This window comes from Plutella xylostella, chromosome 5 (assembly GCF_932276165.1).
Source record: "Plutella xylostella chromosome 5, ilPluXylo3.1, whole genome shotgun sequence".
NCBI classification, from domain to species: domain Eukaryota; kingdom Metazoa; phylum Arthropoda; class Insecta; order Lepidoptera; family Plutellidae; genus Plutella; species Plutella xylostella.
In genome coordinates, this window is record NC_063985.1 from 5458244 (window position 1) to 5480242 (window position 21999).

At 36.0% G+C, this 21999-nt stretch overlaps 1 protein-coding gene across 1 annotated transcript in view; it reads right to left on the minus strand.

The window, feature by feature from the left end:
• Nucleotides 1–21999, minus strand: part of LOC105392362 — a 31494-nt gene that overhangs the window by 4003 nt on the left and 5492 nt on the right. The window contains exons 2-3 of the mRNA XM_011563975.3: nucleotides 3892–4005; nucleotides 63–1704 (exon numbers count right to left, since the gene is read on the minus strand). Of these exons, the coding sequence (XP_011562277.3) occupies nucleotides 63–1704; nucleotides 3892–3976 (1727 nt within the window). The 5' untranslated portion in view covers nucleotides 3977–4005. The remainder of the gene's footprint in view (nucleotides 1–62; nucleotides 1705–3891; nucleotides 4006–21999) is intronic.

Below are 21999 nucleotides of genomic sequence, written 5' to 3' on the forward strand. Positions count from 1 at the left end.
ATCTAATCTTATTATTATCATAATAAAAACACCATTAAAATTCATTAAAAATATAAACATACTTTTCTGCTAAACCTCCGGGTATAATATGCGCGACAAGGTAGCCCAAATGACCTTCATCTGAAAGTTTAGTTTTTGCGATAAAGATACCCAATTCATCGTTGGGATTCCGTTTTATTATTCTGACAACTTTGAACTCAGATGCTGGTTTATCGGATTTGCTGCCCCTCAGTGGCTTACGACATGGTGGTATTGGTGGAATACCGCAGTCTCCTTGACTAGCATTTCTTTGTCGCATTCTTTGCTTTTCAGTTAGCTGTAGATATTGAGGTTCAGTCATTTCTTCACTCTTCGGCATTCGTCTAAGTATTTCTTTTCGATCAAGAGATAGAGCCCTTTGGTAGTTTCTCGACCGGGGTCTTTGCCCATCACCCCGGTCTCGGCTCATGCGACTGGATGCCCTGGTTTTAATATAGCTTTGGTCTCCCGAAACACTTCTTCCATGGTAGGGAACTAAAGTTGCATGTGACGCAGAACTTTCACACCTTGAGGATATTCTGTCACTGTCAAAAATGGATGATGCGGCTGATTCATTGACTAGAATACCAGAATCCGCATCCTCACAGTCTTGTATAAGTGCATTCTCGTCATCACATGAGACGTTGTATGCTTCGTCATGGAAGACCGCATTTTGGGTTTTTTGAAATTCTTCTAAACCCGGTAAAGCTCCGTATGAAAAACTGCGTAATTTTGCCTTGACGCCATTCCGTTTTTTGCGGCTCTTGCTCACCACACTGGCTGATGTTAATATATTATCATTACTGCAGCTGATCTCTTCCGCGTTCTCATTATTTTGTCGATAAAGTTTCGTGAAGAATTTATTTGAAGACGGCTTAAAATATCTATCAGACATTGCCCGTAGTTTAGCTGACAAACACGAACTAGGGCCGATTGTGTCCTTTTCATCTTTAGTCTTATATTTATCAGTCTTTTTGTTGAGAGATTTGTTAGAAATATGTTGAATGGGACTATTGTCATAAGGTTCATAATCGTCATTGAATATTTGATCACTAGATTTCGAGAGTTTTGCTCCGATATTCTTATGTACTGAGTAATATTTATCACATTCTGAACCGGAGCTATAACATCTTGATCCTCTTGGAGCGAATGATTTTTCCAAGGGCTCTCTCCACGAGTTTGAATCGTCTTTGGTTATAAATACGTCATCTTCGACATATTGTGGCATCCGCACCCAGGGATTGTGGTTTTCGAATTCGAGGTGGCTGCTCGGGTAGAGGGCGGCCGGGTAGCGGCAGTGCATGGCGTCCTCTACGTGGCCGAAGCCGCTACACTCGCTCCCGGAAGTTGAAGCTGCGTCATCGCCATGCCGCAAGGGGCCGTTGGATTTGAAGCATGACAGCTTAGTGTTTTTTACTTTGTCGAGTAACGGGTTTCGTCGTTCCCGGTGTACCATGTACTCTTTCTCTAAAGAGCTGCCGCGGTTTTTGCGAGTGGAGCAGTTAGCGTCCTGCGGTGGCGGCGTGAAGGTATTCTGCAGCGAGATGCGGCGCGAGGCGGGCGTGGCGCCGGGCCCGCGCGGCGGGGACTTCTCCACGATGATCAGCTGCTCGCTCAGGTTGTAGAAGTTCGTCTCCACTGAACTGCTGCTGCTTTTCCTTTTCGGATAGCGGCCGGGAGACACGTCTGGAAAAAATAAATGAAGAAATTAAATACGTGTTCATCACATCATCACGGCCCATCACGTCCTAACTGCTGGGGCATGGGCGCGGGTCTCCTTCCAATGAACGAAGGGTTTTCATACGTGTTAATGCGGGTAAGACGACCAAATGGCGTAGTGGTTAGTGACCCTGACTACTGAGCCGAAGGTCCCGGGTTCGATTCCCGGCTGGGGCAGATATTTGTTTAAACACAGATATTTGTTCTCGGGTCTTGGATGTGCCCGTAAAATGGCAATAGGCCCGCCCCCTATTACATTGGGACTAACAAAACACTCTGGCGAAATGTGGGTGCAGCAATGCACCTCTGCCTACCCCGCAAGGGAGTACATTAGTACAAGGCGTGAGTGTGTGTGTGTGTGTGTGTGTGTGTGTGTGTGTGTGTGTGTGTGCGTGTGTGTGTTAATACGGGTAAATGTTTAATTCAGCTAGCAGAAGGACTTCTCGCACGTCTCACTTATATCTAACTTAAGCCAAGGCGTACATACCTACCTACCCAGTTACGTGTAAGGCAAGTAAAGTAAATACTAGTGAAAGTTAACTCGGTGAGAAGCCTAGGTAAGTTTTCCAGATACAGGCGGAAGCACGTACCTACGTAGGACTACTCAGACTAGTAGCATGCCTTGGAAATAACTGATTAAAAATACTTGGAAATAATGATTCACTAAGAAGGTATCACAGATCCGGATTAAAATTTACCAAGGAATGGAAAAATTTGTTCGTACTTGTAATAAACTCAAGCAAAGAATCGAACCGACTTCCATAGTGATTTGCAAAATGGAGGTCATATTTATAGGACGTACAGCGTGAGTCATTCGTATTATCTCATCGCACTTTTGCAACAAAACCCTTACGTACCTACTTGGTTGTTCTTTAGCAATATTATATTTGTGGACGTGGTCGTGCCAGGTCAGGTTGAATGAGCGCTAAATCAATGAGTTATGAGCTTCGACCTTCGACTGTACACTGATAAAGACATGTTTATACCTTACTCGTAAATCAAACGAGTCGTTATTTTTCCTTCGAAATTAAAAATTCTAGTGTAAAAATACCTGAATTTAAGATAAGTACATACACATAATATTGTTCTTAGTATTGTTTTACTTACAAAAGCAAACTAACCTTATGATAGATACAGCTTAGTCTTTCATAAGCCTTTAGTAACCAACAGAGTGGAAATAAATATAAATTTAAAGACTGTTTGATTAAAAAAGTGATAGCTATTCGTGAGCACGAGTTGGAAATGTTCCCTTCGACGTATCGTGTAATGAAAGTGGGCAAGGATATCCACTATTGAATTGACGTGAGCGGCATTCTCGAAATTCGACCAATCGTTGCGTGAGAAGGAAGCTGTCAAAATTAACCTGTTCATTCATTGCCTCATTATGTCACAGGATATTTTGCAACTTCTCTGTTAATAACTTAATAATCACATAATTATAATAATAGTGACCTATCTAGTAGGTAATTATAAAAACATATTAGATTTAAGGTGAAATTTGAAAAGATGCTCGATACGTTTATTTCGCCATTTCTTCTGCTTAATGACCGAGCCTTTGTGAAATGGTGGTTGACTAATGTGAGTATTTTGTATGACAAATAATTTTAAAATTTTAAGTACGTCGAATAAAGAACATTTCAATTTCAAATCCTAACTAGTCTGTAGAGCCTAGATTAGCCAATAATCATCATCATTATTCAGGCTATAGTCTGCATGCCGTGTTGCCTGTGCAGACAGCTCAATCATGATTAATTAATGGACAGCCATTATGTAATGCGATTGGGGTCTAATTTATTATGTCACCGTGTTTGTACAAGCGACCTATGCATCGCCAGGACAAGTCAAATGTGTTGAAATTGCTGTCATTATCAACCAGCTAGAGGCTGTAGAGTAGGTTTAAGTTCATTAGAAACCATACTATTATATTGCGTCTATCATGATAGAGAGATTTAAAAATGCTCGCATCATGATACCCTGTTTCACTAACTATATGCATAAAAATTCTGATGACCAAAGAGCTTTTGCAAGACTTTTTAAAGTACAATTAAGGTTTCCTCAACAAACACTTATGCCTACACAAGCTGCATCATAAGTCTTCACCGGATAAGTGCACCGGAGACAGGTGGGTTATCACCGTTATCAAGCAGAACATACCTATTTTGGGGGCACGCGCAGAGCTGTCCGCTTCCGGCGAGACGGCCAGCAGGCGCGGCGGCTCCCCACGCTTGAACCACCGCATCGTGGGGGCCCCTCACTCCATGCCGGCACCTGGAACCGGAATAGGGTTGTGGTTGAACGTTATGCGGTTAAACGGTTATGTGGCTTTGGTTCGCTTCGGGTCGCGTTCGATGGACGCGCGTGTGTTTTGTAAGAACATTGTTGTGCGTAAGTTGAGAAACTGTTACTTGATGGTGTGTGGATGAGGAATTGAAAATTTACTAGATTATTTACCCTTTGATTATTAAACGGTCGAAGTACTGGGTACACTCGAGTCCGCGTTGTTATATGACAATTGGGTTATTAAAACCCTAACTAAAAAAAGCTTACGTCCATGAAAAAATTACATTATGATAGGTTGTGAGACTTGCGAGTCTTTTCTTTTCTTTTGTGCAAATTTAATAATTTAGGTTCTGATATTACTAATATTATAGTTCCTGTTAAGTGTACAGAATCTTTCCTTAATATTTTATGATAATAAGTGACAATGTGATTTACAAGGAGTCTGGCGCCGACTGCTGATACTGCGCGGCAGCAGGAAAACCTTTGCTCTTTTCAATCAAAGATAAAGTTTAATTTGTTTGTATCATTTTATCGAATAGAGGTTAGAAAGTTATCAGAGCGTCGGGGTAAGGCGTCAAGAGTCAAATGCAATAAATTTAATTACAAATAGAATCGATAACAAATAAGTACATTATTTAATTAGGCGATTTTATACCTAAGGAACTTAAATATACCAAAATTTTACTGACCTACTACATAATATTATGGTTAGAATAATAAGTGGGTTCCGCTCATCTGGCATAATCTTTATTGACCAAAACTCATTTCGCATAACTCGTATGGTCTAAACTTTTTTGGCCGAACCATCACTTTGCCAAGACTTATGTGGCATAAGGCTCGTTTCGTCTAAAACTCTTTAGGCACAATCTTTAAACACCTAAGTTTCGTTTGCTCAAATTTATGTTCGCCTATACCTATGTATAATCTTGTTTCTCCTAATTTTATCTTAATAAATAATATATTAAGTATGTAGTAAATGTACAAATTGTGGTATTTTTCTCCTACATCCCGAAAATCACGATATTGTATGATCAAAAAATCGAAAGTTAACGACCAATATAATTATTACAAACCCCATGAGATCGAAACCTAAAAATAGGTGCGACGACGAGCAAAGCGAGGAGGAGCGTGTTAGGTGCACATGTTCATCAAAACCAAAGCGGAGCGCTGCGAAGCGGAGCGGAGCGTTTTCCAAACACCGGAAACAATACAAGGCACCAGTTTGCGCTATGTAGGGAGACGCTCCGTCAAAGTTAAAGCCAAACGAATATTATTACTTTGTATAAACCTATGCCATAGCATTATTAGGCTATTCAAGATTTGGCCATACCATTATTAGGCTAAACAATGTTATGCGAAATAACTTTTTACTAAACGAGATTTATGCCATACGATTTTCGGCGTAACGAGACTTTGACCAAACGTTACTATGCAATACGAGATTAGGCAAAAAAATCTTATGCCAAAAAAGGTAGAACCATAATAAGTATGTGTATATGTATGTACTTATGGATCAAGTATCAGATAGAAATGACAAACCTGCCTAGCCTAGTGCTATGGAACCCTAAAATCTTGCTTTAATAGATAGAAACTTAATTAGGTTTCATGAATAAGGCATGGCATGATCTTGTAGATGTGCCTAGGAAAAAACCTAGCATAGCTAATGATGCCCTTAAAAGACTCCTCTAAGAAGCTAGGTCTAGTTATAAGCCCTAGGTGTTACTAGATTCATACTTCTTAGAAACTGTGACTGCAGATACAGAAGAACTAAGGAATATTAATTTTTACTAAATAAATTTGATTTAAATAAATTTCATACAGGCAATTTACCCAAACTTTGAGTAGTTAATTATGCCTGTTTACCTAAAGAAGTAAAGCTTTTCCTTTCTTGCTGGAAAGTGGAAAGATCCTTACTAATATTATTAATGCGAAAGTCACTGTGTCTGTCTGTTACTCTTTCACGCCAAAACTACTGAACGGATTTGCTTGAAATTTGGTATGTAAGTATATGATCTAGACCCTGAGAAAGAACATAGGCTACTTTTTATCCCAGAATTCCCACGGGAAAACTACTGTTAAAGGCGTAGCGAAGCTCGCGGGAACAGCTAGTATGAAATAATAACAATTTAATGTTACTTTGTGATCAAAGTTCTACCATGTGTGATGCGTGTCATTAGCTCATTGGTATGGTACAATTAGTATAACTTCTATAATTAGTTGCTCTCAAAAGTTGAACCCATGTCGCAATGGCAATAGTTTAGAAGAATGTTGTCAGTCAACTTTTCAAGGTGGATTGCGCTTGCGCAGAGAACTATTTTGTTCTCTCCATGTAACGTGTGTCAGTGAGATGTGAGAAATTTCGACTCATTTACCTTGCTCTAATGACTTGTTTCTTCCATTTTATATTAAATTCAGTATTATTTTTATCTTGGAGATTAAACTTTAATGTTGCTATCTATTCTTATTACCGCCGGATACAATGGCACGTTAAGATTCTAAATTAAAATTTGGCGTTACGAGATCACATTGTTATATTTTTACGCAGATATATTATGTGCAATATACTAAATCGTCATGAAAAGTAACTTTTAATACTGAATAAACACGAACAGACATAAACAAGATCTGATAAAATTGGTCCAGGCGTGTTTGAGCTATGCGCTTACCAACACATTTTGATATTCTTAATTAAGTGTTTTATAGTCATAAACTATCGTTTAATTATAATTGATTATTGATTAAACGATAGTTTAGATTATTGTAGGTAGATACTAAAACATTTTACATATGTTTTACATGGATTTTGTATATATGTAATATGTATATTAGTAGCGGTTCTTCTGTATTGGACACATTTTAATATGACAGAGCGTTTCTAAAACGCCAATTACCTATTTCAAAATATATATTATTTTTCAGTTTGTACGTTTGATCGTCGATGTACTTCAAACTTACATTTGTTTTACTTATAAACTTTTGTAAGCTTAACGTTAAATTCTGGTACAAAGAATCACTATTTTTCCTAGAAGTGCGGACGTGGTATTTTTACGGCCTTATAAAGATGGCAATTAAAATCCGTCATGTTGATGTTCTAACAGATCACTGAATGAGCCGCAAACGTGTTAAAATTAGATTCGTTAGTCGTGCGACGTGTTAACAAACTTCTATGAACTCGTAGGTAATTTAATGTTTGGAATGTGTTAAGTGATGTTTATTTTCGGTTTTTTAATTTTAAAGCACATGACTTTATAGGTGTCATAAAAATTTCACTGCCTTATAAAAAGAGTCATATTGCATCGAATCTACACACATTTTTACTGTAAATAAGTTTTTCCTACTGAAAACTTATTGCTTACAACATTATTTACTCACATACAAGTACAAGTAAAATTAAAAATTTAATTGCATTTTACATTTTCTCGTTACATTTTCACCCACAGGGGTATAATCGTGACAGTTCTGACATTGCGAAAAAGAGACGCTTAGCTACATTAAGCGTGAGAAAGAAACGTTAAGCTGTAAATGTTTTTTGTCCTTTTTGCTGTGGCGCCTGTTTACGTCAGTTCTCTGTGCCAAACAATGAAACAAATGAAAAATCTGTGCCAAACAAAGGCTGACAGTTACAACAAAATTTTCTAAATGCTATTTATTTTTGATTTGCTAGTGATTTGTGGGTGTTTATTAAGTTTATTAGACTATTATCATCACTTAACGAGTGTGTGACATGGGTGGGTGGATTTTGTTCGGTTGTATAGAGCATAATGAACGAAAACACGATGGAATGATGGATGAGATATATTTTCACATGTAAGTAGATACTATCAAGTTTAACAAGCTTACATTCATCATAGTACTACCTATTGGCTCGATTTTAATATAAAACGATACTAATTTTAATACTGTAAGGTCTTTTAGTATCAGTTTTAAGTAAAAATTACGAGGTACCATATCATAACAAATCACATGGTGTTGCAAGTTATTGAAAATTTATTTTACCCACAAATAATATAGTATGCAAAGAAAATACTAGAAATTGTAACGGACTCGGGTTGGGTTTACAAATGGGGCGCACGAATTCGGTTTTTGTGAAGATTGTATTTTGTAGAAGTCATTCTCCTCTTTCAAATGAGGTGCCTCTCATTGTGAGGAAACGTTCGTTTCTTTTTTTTTCTTCCATGTGTGATTTCTTCTGTATAATATAAAGTTTATTGTATTGATACGAAATACGTGTTTCCTTTAAAAAAAAACCCCATCACATATTTGGCCCACGATTATAATGCTCATGCTCATCCATTTATCTCTTTCATAGGTTTCCGACAGAAAAAAAAATATCAAGAAAATGGATAGACATTACCGGTCGCACAAATTGGGAACCAAGGAAACATACAAAAATTGTGTTCGGCACATTTTGAAGAGGATTGTTTCGATTGGACGAAGACAATGAATTATACAATCCACTCAGTTTGTGTATATTAAATAATTATATTGAAATCAAATAAGTATGAGTAAAGTTTTTTTTCTTATATCGTCGGTTGACAGGAAAAACTCACTAAGGCTGATTTTTCAATATTCAGATAAATGTTATCTGGGTAATACAAACATTGAGAAACATTGAGACGCAACAGCATCAAAATTATTTCCCAGCAAAACTTTTGTCTGGCTATTAAAAAATTAGCCTTTAGTGACTTTTTCCTATCAACCGACGATATACTCAAGTTTTGTTTTTGTTATTATGATAAGTTAAATTTCCCCATATTTAGGTTTTATTTTTTTGTCGGCAACATCTATGGTTTGAGTGAGAAAGAGAATAGTGCACACGGCGATTGCGAATCTATTTGTAGTTGATCTGAGTTTTCACCCCATTTTCACATTCTTAATTAATAAAAATATAGTTCTTGTATAGCACCCATATTTTAGGCCAGGAAGGGTTTAAAATGGTTATCGATTTCAGTCGCGCTGAAGGTATTCGGAACTAAGTGGTCTGTTTATTTACAGACTAGGTTACCTAGTCGTCTGGCCTGCTTACTCTAAATACAGACCGAGGCACTTAACGTAATATATTTTTGACCGACTACGAAGCCAAAAGGTGGGTTGTGAATATACTTAGTTATGATTTTTGTTGTGTTGAGTTACCAATGTTTGTGTTTTTTGTTGTAATGTTGATAAGATTTTTTTATAGAAAAATTACCAGCTATGTAATTCTTTACGTAATATTCAAACGGCGGCAAATCAGTTGCGATATTTGCAAGAACTTGAAACTGAAAGAAACGGTATAACAAAAACAAAAACTAACAAAACAAAACAAGATTCTTAGAAAGTGTATGAAAGAAAACATGAAATTACTTTTGTTTTCACAATAATGTTATTCATAACCATTTCATAACATATTTTATGTATCTAATCTGGCGCCGCGCCGAGTTTATCCTTGTTAGCCGTATTGTAGCACAAATTGTCTCTGTCTGCTTATTCTCTTACGAAGGGACATCGGAAGATTAGGTTAGCAGTTAGCTGAATAATTTATCTCGACAGTTACGAGTGTGTTTTCATGTAAATTTCCTTCGGATAAATAAGAGCTTAGAAGCTTAGCCAGAAAATATTTTTAGCGAAAGACAACTTTTATTTAAAAGTCTCTCGACACAGAGAACGTGATTGAATCGATATTCAATCAGAAAGTCAAGAAACCAAGTGAAAATACCGTTTTGGGCAACCAGCTGATCAAGTATTAGGGACGCAGACACCTCAGAGGATGTGTTATGCAGTGTATGTCGCTCGCACGTGACCGCACGACTCACAATACGGATGCAGACAGCAAATGGCTATTTTGTTCAAGAGTTTCCTCTATTCTCATAAGCAATTTCTTTGGCAATAAAAAAGACAATCGATATACTTTTGGTAGAGCAGTCCTGTGTTGAGAAAAACAAATACAAGCACTGAGGTACCTAACCTATCCGGTAGTTACTAAACTTGCTTATAACCCTCAAGCATACTCGATGATGGGGTGCAAAGAAAGCTTTTTACAAACTTGCTACACTGGACTAGTCTGCCGCTGCAATTCCTAAAAATCATCTCGTTAATCCCGCGATATGTATCATTACCAATCAAATATTTACAATGTATTATACTATAAAAGTTCCTACATTACAGAACAGTTCGGGGTAGTCACTGATTCCGTCATCGATAGTTGATAGTTTGCTATCTCCGTGTGCTACATTCGGATCGGGGTCAAACATGCACTTGACATTTTTTTATATTTATTCGTTATCTTATCAATATAGCATATGTTATTATGATAATACGCAATCTGGCATTCAGTTTGGTTAATCTTAGCGTTGGTAACTTTTAACGTTAAATAATGTACCAAACTTACTATTAAATACACAAAGCATACATACAAAAATGCATAAAGCGACATGTAGAATTATCATTGTCACACGACGAAGTAAAGAAACAAAATACCTATAATAGAAAATTGAGGTTACTTAGTTCTTTAGAGGACACTAAAAACTACGGCCGTGGGCAAAAAAGGTTAGATCAAACTAATCAATCTGCTTTGTGCAAATAGCGCTAATGGTCGAAAGAGAACACAAGCTTAAGTTTTTAGGGTTCCCTATTTAATGTAGGTACCCGTCTATACGTCACAGCAACCTTATTTCAAAATATTATGCATTAGGTACCTGCTGCTCGTTACATTAAGTAGGTTAGATGCATTCTATTACCAGCTTTCGGTATTTCATGATAAAAATAACATTTTCTTAGCACAGTCACTTAGCGAAAAAATTATAGTATTCTTAATTTTTAATCTTGTCATGGGTTGCTACGGAACCTTTCAGGGCGCGTCCGACTCGCGCTTTTTTATATCTATACTTACTTAGGTATTTTCCATATACTATTCAAGTACAGCATATTTGCATTCAAATGTGTATTTGTGTCCGTTGTCATGCAAGTTTCGAGAGGTGATTGTTGTAGGTATCCGTGAGTACGGAAACCAATTTGTACGTTCTCGGAATTAACAAACACTGTCGCAGCCGGTCACATATCACCTGGACAGTATTCCCGCTTTGACTGCAATACTGTTGTGACAACGAACATCTTTACATTCATGTTTTTAATGAAAACTCAATTGAACTTTAGATTTTATAAAACTCACCCAAACCTTTTTTAGATTTTCCATTTTTGCTTATGGATTTACTGTCCCATTTTGCTATGGAAAGAATCGCCTGATGGTAGCAATTCTATCACTTGGTGTTCGGGGTATTCCAGAATAGGCCTGCTGCATCTCTAGTACAATGTAAGGCAAATACCGGTAAACGGTTCTCTAGAGATTCTGTGTAATTTTATTCATATGTCCCTTGCTCAAGTTAGGTATTCAATAGACGCAATTTAGTGACTAAAGCTCTTATGCTTACTAGTTTAGATATTAGGAAAAACTAAAATTGTTGATGCTTTTTTAAGATACACTTAACAAAGGTGTGGTGAGGTATTTGAAATAGGTACATAATTAATAAATTTTATGATGAGTCAAAAGGTCAGTTCACTCGACGTCATCCATCCACTTGACCACTAAGTTTAGATCTGACTCATAGTGACCATCGCCATGCAACCTCCGTGACGAGTTGACCAGTTGACGATCAAAAAAATATACATAGTAATAAATACAAGCTGATTTCAAGTCCAAACTAAATTGTTATTTGGTTGTTTACGACTTTATTTCTAAGTTTAAGGCAGGTTTGCACCATGTAAAATTTTAAAAAAATCGTTCCTACGCACAAGTTATTTGATATGCTCTTTATCAATTCTTATGAATATGATTGTTATTCAATAACCTCAAGGATTATATTCACGCTAATTTGAGATCGATGCAGATTTACAATCCGTATTATCGATTCTATAGTTTCTTACATAATAATGTTTTGATTATTTATGGTCACGCAAATTATCCAAGGCCACGGGAAAATTATAAAAAGTGGTTTTCTGTTGAATGTTCACGTGATAATTATGTTCAGGGGATAGCGGATATATTAGATTATTATATTAATTATGCTCACGACTCGACTGTAATTCCCGGGGGTAGTGACAAGGTGACTCGCAAGTGAGGCACCTACTTAGCCACTTCTTAAATGTGCTCACGAGCAATGAAAAAGTTCCAGTGACATTTAATAGCGCATCTGAATATTAGCAACTAAAAACGTAAATGTTTTGATCAAATTCTTAATTTTGTAAGTGGAACTTCTTCATTGCTCGTGAGTGTATGTATATCTAACTAGCTGTTTCCGCGCGCTTCGCTTCGCCTTAAAAAGTTTTCCCGTGGGAATTCCGGGATATAAAGTAGCCTATGTTCTTTCCCGGGGTCTACATCGTATGTATACCAAATTTCATTCAAATCCGTTCAGTAGTTTTGGCGTGAAAGAGTAACAGACAGACAGACAGACACAGTTACTTTCACATTTATAATATTAGTAAGGATAAGGATAATGTGATTCTATATTGAGGCTCACGCATTGTGGGTTTCGTGCGCCGATTCGATTAGTTAGAGTGTCTTTGTTTGCAATTTTCATGAGTAGGAAAGTAGTGCTTTTGGTTACTCAGTAAATAGTATTACTCGTAGTTACGTTATGCCAACATTCACGTGTTGGTTTTTGGTTTTATATCGTTAGTATATGCATATAGGTACGTTTTGTTAGTTATATGGATAACTAGCTGTGCCCGCGACCTTCGCTTCGCCTTTAAAAGTTTTCCCGTGGGAATTCCGGGATAAAAAGTAGCTTATGTTCTTTCATAGGGTCTAGAACATATAGAAAATTTAAAATAATACCAGCAGATAAAAAAGCTAACTTAGAGATAATTAAAGAAGAATATTGGTCGGACAAATATAAAATAAAATTCACCTGTAACCGTAGTGCAAGACGTGCGGGACGGCTCTCGGTACCCCGCGTCAACAATGTGTATGGGTCTAGAACCAAAAATTATCTTGTGCCTAAATTATTTAACCAATTACCAACAGATGTCTCAAATGTTAAACCTTTCAATAACCATAAGAAAAAAAAAGTACTTAAACATTTTTTTGTTCAGTCGTTATAATTTATTACTTTTCTGAATACCGTGTTATTTTTAGAGTACCTATGTGATTGTATATCATGGCATATGCATACTTACCTGTGTTAAACTACATCTTAGTTAAAACCTACATAACATAATTTAACTGTTAAAATTACTTATAACATTGAAACTTGATATGAGCGTTTGCCCACATAAGCTACATTCTAGCTTGGGGCTCATAAGCATGTACCTTAGTCGTAAGCTTCACATGAATAAAATATTTTTGAATTTTGAAAAAAATTTGAACATATGTATACCAAATTTCATTCAGATCCGTTCAGTAGTTATGGCGTGAAAGAGTAACAGACAGACAGACACAGTTACTTTCGCATTTATAATATTAGTTAGGATAGTTAGGATTAGTCAGGATAGTCACAGGGTGTAAAAACGGAATGAACCAATGAACGAACACTTAAACAGAATAATGGCCCTTGAAAGGTGTTTCTTACAAAGCAATGTCATAAAAAAGTCGTACAAGACTTTTACGTCCTGAATCAACCTACGCTTTAACAGCTGGTTCCCATTTCAGAATCGAATTAAGTACTTCAAGACTCTTTTTTACAGATAAAACGAAAGCAGCAACTGTTTGTGGATTTAAAATCCCCTTTGGATGTTAGGACAGTCGCATAGAGTTAACTATTGCATGGCCCATATAAAAATGCATGGTGACTGTCCCTGAACATGCTTAAATTGACAATCATGTACTTTGTAAGTTACAAATAACAAATCATCTTAGTAAAAGCTAGATGAAAAAGTGCTCATTTTCGATTCCCCACATCTACATCACGTCTAAACTGTAGAATCATCGGTGAAACTACAACACATTAGTATTACAGACCCATTAGTTGTTATTGTGCAATTCCTAATGTAACACTTTGCAATTTGCACTGATCTCAATGCCCCTCGTCTTAAGAGTTACATTAGAACAGCAACTGGTCCACAAAATCTCAAGCCCACTGTACTAGTAAGTTCAACTTCCACGTTACTTCACACAGGTCGCGAAAAGAGAAAAGCTGTGAATGAGAAGTTATCGTTTATTACCTTCATTCTTACGAACCATGTAATCGTTACTTAATGGTGCGATAACATTCATACACAAAAACCTATGCTGTCACAGTTACAGCCACGTTACACCTGTTAAAATACATGAATATAAGTAACAATTTCGCCATAGTGGGTTTGAATATTATATCATAACCAGGGATTATTGGTTGACTTTTGAGACATCTGTCAAGAATTTAAAATGGAGCTGACGTATAATTGATGAACCAATCCCTGGTTACGATTTAACCGACTATGGCGAAATTGGAGCTTAAGGTGATACTTAAGTATTTTTTTAAATAAGTAGGTATAACCGCACAGTTTACTAACGGGAGTGTTAAATAAATATCGGAACAGCGTCTGCCCGCATAATGTTTATCATCGTGGAAATGGAGAGTTTACCCACGACTCGATATTATAGGTATTATTTATTATATATAATATTTGAAGCAAACTTTCCTTTGAGGTTTTCAAAGAGACAAAATTAAACATTTAAAAGTTATAATTACTTGTGTACTTAATACTTTATATTTGCCGAAGAAACTAAGGAAAATAATATGGAATAACGCAAACCGGATTACGTATTTGTACAATATAACAACTATTACCATGGTCTGTGTGGTAAATATAAAAAATAATTATTTAACCTCTTGAGATAATTCCAACTAAAAACTGGACATGTTTACAAAATGATTTGTCTTCATTCTTACAGAAAAACTGTTTGTGGCAACAAAAACGTTTACATATATTATTTGAGAAGACAAAAGTATGTACTTACTACTTATGTTAAATACATATTAGAATTACTTACCAAAGAAAATTTGTTAGTCTGTTCACGTTTGCTTTTTACTTCAGGAATAGTATTTTCACTTTTACTTTGTGCATGTAAAGGTGCTTAGCATATTGTGTATAGTGTGTCTACACGCCTCCTTTGGCAAAAAGTACATATTTTATCATAAGTACCTATATCTAGTAATACCCTCACGGTAACCCTCAATGTAAAAGTTCCACTTACAAAAAAATATCGACACCAAATGACCCTAATTTTTTAAAAACAATTATCCAAACCAAATCCGCCTATGCCCAGAGACAATATACAAGTCAATCTGCTCATCTTTATAATTTAGCAAATAAAAGTCAAAATATTTATAAAACACTTTATTCAGACTGTAAAAAACTAGTTAAATTCTGGTTACAACCCAAAACATATGACGAAACGGAATCACTAATACAATAAAAAACAGGTTTTACTCATGTCTCCAAACACTCACACATTCATTCACATACACACATACACACAAACACCCACACACACACACACACACACACACACACACACACACACACACACACACACACACACACACACACACACACAAACACACACACACAAACACATACGCATGCATGCATGCATTGCATACATACCATAAACAACCAACATTTTATATTTTTTTAATCTACGTTAGGTAATTAGTTTATTAATTTTGCATGCTAATAAAATTATATAATTATGTTAACAACAAATATAAATCAACCTATTCATTTATAAGTAATGCATTAATATAAGGTACTAAGGTAATTTTGTAAAAAATTAGATCGTTAGTATTATCCAATTATCCATAAGTTAAATATTTTATTATTTTACCATTACGCGATGGATGTTAAGGAGCGGGGTCTTCTGGTACAGGTATTTCTTACTTAAAAGAAGGCCCCAGCCAACTCATATTTTTGAAATTTATGGTACTGCAATAAATATTTTTGATTTTTTTTTTTGATTTTTTTGAATTATAAATTAGAATTTGAACAAAATATTCACGTTTTTAGTTGGTTTCTGATGCGCTTCAAAATTGTTTTTCAATATTGCAGAGGGCGTCATTGAGCCCTTCCTGTTTAGGAGTAATTTGGTACTTTTCTCCCTGGACCTATTTCATTGCTTACACCTTTTTTATACTTGAACATTTACCTAGTAGGTACTTACTATTTTATCTTATTGATATTTAGAAAAAGGCGCATATTTTTCTACAAAAGTCGCCACTTTCCATCAGTTAATCACGGTTCGCAGGTGGCTACTGAACGATGCCCGCACATTCCGTGCGCGGTCGCCTGACGAAGTGGGTTGCTGCATGAATGGCGAGCCATGTGGAGAGCTCGGCTAAGTTCAATGCCCTTTTATCCTACGATAGGATAGAATAGAGATAGGCGCTGGGAGACAAAGCTTTCACAAGGACGCTAGATGTACAAGACGTGATGTAAGCGGTAAGTGCATACAGGTGGAAGTTTGTTAAATTGTAACATAAATGTTGTATATTAATAACTATTATTACATTTATGTAATGGTATTTGATTTATACATTTGTTTGATGTTAAATATGAACTTAATGATGTATAGATAGTCAATTGCCTCGTAAATTAAACGAATGTTTGGCACCTGTTCAAACACAGACACGATAATATTCTACAATATTATTTAGGTACTGTATTGGGATTAAAATGTTTTTACTTTCATATATTCAGTTTGGGATCATCAGTGTAAATATACATACATACTACAACCGCCACATCATCAGAAAACACCTCATCATCATTGTTTGGGCTATTTTTCAGTGTGTTGTGTTGTTGAAAACTTTAAAATATTGCGAAGTTAAAACCTCTTATGTGTTTTGCGTAACTAATATACAGGAAAACTGTGCAACATCAACAATATCTTATTCACACATTCAAACTTCCTGCTCACCATGTATGTGCAATGTACATAATGTAAATGCATTCATCAAGATTCTCTTTCTAAGATCGCTTCCTACATCACCATTTCTAGTTATTGTAAAAACTGTCAAGGCGGTTCTAAAGTCTAGATTCCTAGTAGTTATCGGATCCAGTTACTAACACTAGATGGGGAAAGTGCATTCATAGATCAGTTCAGTGCAACTAACTCATATTAGTTTCCAGTCGTGAAAGTAAAGTCTAGAACTAATCAGTTAATGTTGTAGTACGTTTTTGATTCGTTCTGATAGATGTTGTGATCGGTATCGTCACTCGTGTTAACAACCTATTGTGGAAGGTACGCTATCTGAGCATGTAAAACTAGATAATTTAACTGTTTCATGTCATAGACCCATGGAATTTTACAAAGTTAACAGAATAATAGAGGTAAGGGGAATATCAAATGGTATGATTAAAGTGTAGTTAATATTAATCATAATTACATATATAGACATAATTATCAAGAAGACGAAACTAATTACTTATTGCTTCTTTACCTACCTCACTAGATGTCTAAATTCTAAATTAATTAGAATACGAAATAAAGTGCAGATGACGGTGCATATGTACTTATGTAGGTATTTAAATACATTTAAATTTAACTTGAGATGTTATACCTTCTATCTTCGGACCATCTTTATTCATGTATGATACAAGGTTAAAGTTATTACCAGCAGTATTCAAAAAGATATACACATCGCATAGCTACTTATTATTAAGTATAATATTAATCCTAAAACCGCCTCAGGATTAAGATTATTTACTACGTAGTATTTGGTATAGTATAATGTATCTGCACTGCCGATTTCTTACATAATGACAATATTTTATGTAAATACTTTTAAATTCTGGCAGTCCATAATAAAGGAAAAATAAAGAACCTCCACCAGAGTTTTAATACAGTTCTACACAACAGTCCACAACAATAATTGTATATAAGATAATGTATGTAAATACAAAAAAATACTTGACTTGAGTTACACTGAATAAATAATATGTGCATACTATAGTATAGCTAAGTATTCTTAGTAGTAAAAAGTTAGTAAAAAGGGTTGCAAAAACTGAACTTGGGCTAACAAACAATAGGTATAAATCGTGATTCACCTCACCTTATAACTTTTTGTTCACTGTCTAGATCAAAATTAATGACACGGAACCATAACACCGAAATATTAAGTAAAGGTTCCGCAATCAATAACTGTTAAAGTGAACAACTGGGAATAGAGGTCTGTTCTGGCCATTTAGAATTTTGGATAGGGAACCCTAAAGATCCCCACTGTACTAAAGTTTGTTATTATGCGCTTCAGTTGAAGCCAGCGATCGTTTCCGAAGATCTCACCTTATCTGCTCGGTAATACCGAAAGAACGCATGTGTATTGCGGCCTTTCAAGTAAAGGTCCTAAATGTAAGCTAGCTAGGCAATCAGTGTATGTCGAGTGGTACAATGTATCGCAGTTATGTATTTTATTCGTGTAGACTACGTTCTCGGCTACATTCCGCCAGATGGGATATTTCACACTTGAGAAAATTTAATTCAAATATTGTAAGATTTCAAATAAGAATGATGATGTCACTTTCTGGGTAAGTAAACAGTATGGGAACAGTAATGGCATTTTACAGGATTTTATTATTAACGACTAAAATTCTTTTAATATGCTAGAGTTACTTATACAGTCTGATAAACAAAACTATTACTTACATCAGACATCAGCATACACAATACTTACAGAATTTAAGTAAGTACTGTGTATGCTGATGTACTACTTATAAGAAATTTAATTCGTTCGATTTATTCCTATAATCCAATGCTTCCACGAGTTGACCAAATATCGTTGGTAGTTTACAAACACCTTTTCACGGTCTTTGCCCAACAGCAGCGAGTCGTGAGAAAAAACCAAATCAATATTTACCAATGTCGTTAAGTATTTTGTAAATATTGCGGTGCTAAGTGCAGTTCCTTAAACAGGCAGGTACTTTGACGAATACAATTTGCTAATATTCTTAAACATGCTAGTGACACGATATCTGGCAAGGACTAACGACTTTGGTCCAATAAAATAAAACTCGAAAATAACCCGTCAGGTGACTAGCACTGTTGCCCAACCCTACTTAGCGTTAAGTAAACAGACGACAGTTAGCTACCACGCAGGCCTATTACGTCAGAATCAATAAAAACTTTTCTTTATTTCCCGGCAACGGTTTCCTGGAAGGGCTAGGAGAGTTCGTAATCGGATTGCAGCTCGTGAAATCAACTGACCCCTGCTGGCGGACTATCCAGGACAAGGAAGTATTCTTTAAGCGATACTAAATTTGTCATTCACCCATACTAATAGTTAATGAACCGTTTTTAACTCATCAAGAACAAGTCTCGCAACTCTCCAACGAAAATTATTGTTCCACACAAGAGTGTCGGTTGTAGTCATACTTACTACGGAACAGTTTATTCATATAATTTATATCCAGAATTACAATTACACTCACGAGCAATGAAAATGTTCCAATAGCATATGGAACGTCATTGGCAGATGGGACTTTTTCAATGCCCGTGAGTGTACATAATTCATGGGTATTTCTCCTGAATAAGGACTCTGTAGAATGAACCTCCATTTCCTCTTGCAATATTTTCACTCTGCGATGAATCGGAAAACGATATTAAAAGACAAAAGCAGTATCTGCATGACTGGCTGTTAGATTGTTGTGTTTAAATTAAAATGGCAACTGTCGGATGCAGAGTTCTACGTTTGTTGTGTGCTACATTAATCTCACTAATGGAAAATGGAAATGGCGCATGTTTTGGATTAAAATAAGACCTCTTATAATACGGAAGCTCACATTAGTTTGCATTGATATTAAATTTGTTAATCATTCATCCTACTTGGGTCAGCACAGGGCTTTTTTTCCTGTCACGTCCTCTCATAATATACGTTTGTAAACGACTTATTGGTAAGGTAGTAATATACCTTATTGTACAAAAACGATTGGCAACCCCGAATGCCGTCCAGGATAACAAACGTGCTAATACCTACCTACTTTATTACATAATATATATTTTTGTATGTAGGTAATTCCTTTGAAATATTTATATATTTGTTTGCTAAGGAAACATTTATTTTAATACAAGGTATGGGTTTTTATCGGTAGACATTGCATTGCCGGCGACATTGATATGAAATAGCAAGATTCAAATTACAGTTGCTTACCTGTGCTTTTGCAATTTTACGAGAACTCATATCATTTTAACCTCCGAAGCAGAATGTATTATATTGAATGGGTAATATTATGGAGCGTTAGTAAAAAGTTCCCTAAAACGTGTTTAAACACCTGTTTCACGGTCTAATGAACTCAACGTTACTAGGCACATGCTTAATATTTTATGTTGAATTTTTTTATGTATGAGTTGGTCTCCTCATATGTACACGAAAATATTATTTTAGAGATAACATAACATTTTGATGGCATACAGTAACAACCCAACAACGATAAATAATGCTCGTCAACATGACAGGTACTTGGGTAATTATAGTAACAAACCGTTCGTGTTTGTATAAAACGTACATAAAATGTCTGTATGAATAAAAATGAAAACCATAAGATGTCATTAGATCGTTACATAACTCTGCATCTGCACCTAGCCAATTTGCAAGTTACATATGCCTTTTGACTTTTTCATCCATTTTGCTTTCATCGGGAAAACCAATTAGATCAGTTAGCTCCCGGCACAAGGCAGAAGTCAGAGTACGATGATTCGACATTTTCCATTTTACTCTCGTTCTTTTTTATGCAACTGTTCAAACTTCGCTCAGCAAACATAACTTTTGCTGCAGTCGCCATGTCCAGAATTTAATCACGAACAACTTTGTTGAATAAATTTATGTTTGTTGTGAACCGTACCGAATGCAAGATGGTACAGTCTTAATATTTTTAGCAAGACCCGTTGTGCCAGTATGATTGGCCTTGACTTTTTCAACGTTTTCAACACAACTCCTGACAGTTGGCTGCTTCGGTTACCCGTTCTGTACCGCAAATTGTTCCATGCCATTATTTATATTGTTTAAGGCTTGGCGGGACTGGTTCAGACTTTTGAATGGTTTGGAAAAAACTGGTTGAATTCAACTTGGAACGAAGCTGTATAAACACATAATATACGTACAAATGAATGATATTAAGCTGTGTATTAAAGTGCTTTTATTGCATGTCAATATGCCAGCAGCAAGCATCGACAGTCTTTTGTTCCGAGTCCACGAGATATTATTTTTCTGCCTAGATACAGAACAATAAAAACCGTAGCGCTGATATGACGAATTGTAGCTCATCATTACTCGGTACGATACAAAAGAACCCTTATATCAACAAGATAAGATTGAGTTGATATGAGAATCTCGGGGAGAATAAGTGGGAGCAGGTGGGGAGACAGGTCCTTCACCTATCAAGGCTGTTACACGTCACATACCAGACACGGGGGTCTATCAAGGAATGATATTATATTCAAATTACGGACTAAACATTGTTGAATATGCGATGAAGCAAACGTTGTTTGCCACCAAATTAAATTTGATACGGGGCTGGAATCTGATATATTTATGAAAAATATACAATAATTTATATAAATAATTCAATTTAATGTTTTTCTATCTTTAATAACAACGTCCTAACCACTGGTTTACTCTGTTCTAGCAATGTTGTATAAAAACTTAAATCCGCTGAACCAGCAGCAATCGGATAAACAGTCAATCGGAATTAATACCAAACAATTTGACCTACATCGGAACTTATTCATGCAGACGAAGGCATGCAACCATAAACATTAATGGAGCATTTTAAAATCTTTTCGCGCCTCAATAGAAATGGTGAGTGTTCTGAGGTCGAGAGTGGGTAATTAATTCGACAGCTGAGAACAAAAGTGTTGGTGGTTGACGACCCTTTTGGGGCTAGCAGCCATTAGCGTGGGAGCGTGTCGGTGTAATAATGGTCCCTCGAGCCCGGCCAACTACGCCCGCTTGTAAGGGCTTCCTGCATCCTTTTTCGAAAGTTTTTTAGGAATATTGTCACTGCGTAAATTGTGGTGCCGGATAATGGGAGCCA